The following is a 1,997-nucleotide window of genomic DNA, read 5'->3' on the forward strand; positions in this document are numbered from 1 at the left end:
GAACTCACAGAGATCCACCTTCCTCTGCCTCCTGAGTCCTGGGATTAAAGGTGTGCACCACTATGCCTGGCTTACAAATAAAAATTTTAAAAATTCAGCAATTCAATCAGTGGTATAGAAACTTCAGAGCAGCATTGCATAGGTACAAACTCGAACGTGGCACTTTCTCATGCTCCAGCATTACCTGGCGGCTACTTCCAATGCTGGTTTTGGGCTGCACCCACACAGATCCTGCCCATAGGTCTGGTGGAGGCCTGAGTATCTTCATTTTTAACAGCTGCCAGGTAATGTTGATTCTGTGTGTCTATAGAACCATACTCTGAATGGTCCTGTGATATGTGATCACTAATCCTTGGCCTTAGGATACAATGATTCCAGTCAAGAAAACCACATGGGGGAAAATAAGCAGGAAGGAAAAGCAACATGATCTGGGTTAAGATGGGCATTTTCCATGTGTAATAGGGCTGTGATGCATGTCATTTAATTCTGGTTTAGAAAGCTTTCATACATACCCCATTTCTATTAATGCAAGCCACAGTGGAATTGTTGCTGGTTGCACTCTGAAAAAACAAAAAAGCAGAGTAGTTACTCATAGTGCATTTGTATATTCTCACCCATTTCCAGTGAATGTGGGGCGGGGGGAGAGTTTTCATACCAGAGAACTTAAGAGGGGAGTCCGAGATGTGGACGGGCTGTTGAAGAAGCCTTGCTGTGGGATGAGGTACTCATCAGCATCAACCACGTCCTCCATGTCCTCTTCATCCATTAGGGCACGGTAAAAATTGGAGTCTGTAGGGCTTGGCAAATGCATTCTTTCATCCCCCTGGTGCAGAGATTTTTGAGGTCATTAGAAAGGGCCCTTCCCACATTATGGATGGGTACTTTGAGTAATAATGAAGCATATACAAAAAAATCTTGTATGTCTGAAAGCATACCCATTTAAGAGGGAGGAAAAAGAAAAGAAGCAGCAGGGTTTATTATTATCTACTATACAATGCTATGCAGTGTATTTTGTATATACTATTTTACTGAATATTTAAAACTACAAAATCAGATGAGCTCTATTTTGCTCTTTCCAAGTTAGGTGAAGAGATAGGCAGGTACAAGGTGGCACACGGGTGAGTGGAAAGCCAGGGACTAAAGCCAGGTGTGCTGACACCAAAGTCTTGCTTCTCTGTTTAATCAAGCCAGGGCACTAATGAGCCAAAATGTAATGTGAGGTGACATATGAATCTGAGGAAAAGGCTGTGGCCAGGTAGGGCAGCTCACATGAGATGGTGACTTGTACTTGGGTAGGTGGGACCTACCACCGATCCCCATGTAGTTCACAATCAGTCTATGCCTTAACTGAGGCAGTTCCAATGCATGAGGGGATTTGGTAACATGACTTAGGAATCACAGGCTGTGTTGGCACATACTGGAGCAGAGTGGCATTTGGTATTCATTGGTGGCATCATATCAATGGCAGTGCCAATTGTAGTCTGGTACCTGGATGACAAGGTAGCGCTGGGGGTCACGGGCCATTTTGGAGAATTCAACAATCAACTCACGGAACTTTGGGCGGCTGTCTGCATCTATCATCCAGCCTGGGAAATAAATGAGGAAAAAGAGCAATTAGAACCCAGGAGGGAATGATAAATGTGGCATTAGGAAATCATTTGTGATATGATCTTGTTAGAAAAATAAATGATGAAGACACCTAATTTTTGTGATATGCTTTTCAGTCTAGGCACATGAGCTAGCTCTGTCTAGTTTTTAAAGACCATGGTGAGATTTCTTTTTTTAGTGTTGGGAATTGAACCCATGGTTGTGTATGCTATGCAAGCACTCTACCAAGTAAGTTATATCCTCAGCCCTGTACAATTTTTTTATTATTTATTTTATTTTATGTGTAGGAGTGTATTGCCTGCATATGTATAAGTATACCTGTCTTGTGCAATACCCACGGAGGTCAGAAGAAGGCATCGGATCCCCTGGAACTGGAGTTACCAACAGTT

General features: G+C 42.8%; 1 protein-coding gene across 1 annotated transcript; it reads right to left on the reverse strand.

Moving 5' to 3' along the window:
* Window positions 1–35: 35 nt before the first annotated feature.
* LOC103728499 (epidermal growth factor receptor-like) lies at window positions 36–1,618 on the reverse strand. The gene is made up of 3 exons (XM_008826495.3): window positions 1,489–1,618; window positions 656–823; window positions 36–560 (listed from the first exon to the last, which is right to left on the reverse strand). Exons 1-3 carry the CDS (start codon window positions 1,579–1,581, stop codon window positions 492–494), a joined length of 330 nt encoding a protein of 109 aa, XP_008824717.1. The 5' UTR covers window positions 1,582–1,618; the 3' UTR covers window positions 36–491.
* Window positions 1,619–1,997: the final 379 nt, after the last annotated feature.

Source organism: Nannospalax galili, unplaced genomic scaffold (assembly GCF_000622305.1).
Source record: "Nannospalax galili isolate Female #2095 unplaced genomic scaffold, S.galili_v1.0 C49419474, whole genome shotgun sequence".
NCBI classification, from domain to species: Eukaryota; Metazoa; Chordata; class Mammalia; order Rodentia; family Spalacidae; genus Nannospalax; species Nannospalax galili.

Bases quoted from the DNA above. Each gene is read 5' to 3' on its own strand.
- LOC103728499 (XM_008826495.3), bottom strand. From the start codon at position 1,581: ATGATAGATGCAGACAGCCGCCCAAAGTTCCGTGAGTTGATTGTTGAA. The intron at 824-1,488 runs GTACCAGACTAC...TCTCTGCACCAG, and splicing joins AGCGCTACCTTGTCATCCAG to GGGGATGAAAGAATGCATTT. The intron at 561-655 runs GTATGAAAACTC...TTGTTTTTTCAG, and splicing joins CTCCCCTCTTAAGTTCTCTG to AGTGCAACCAGCAACAATTC.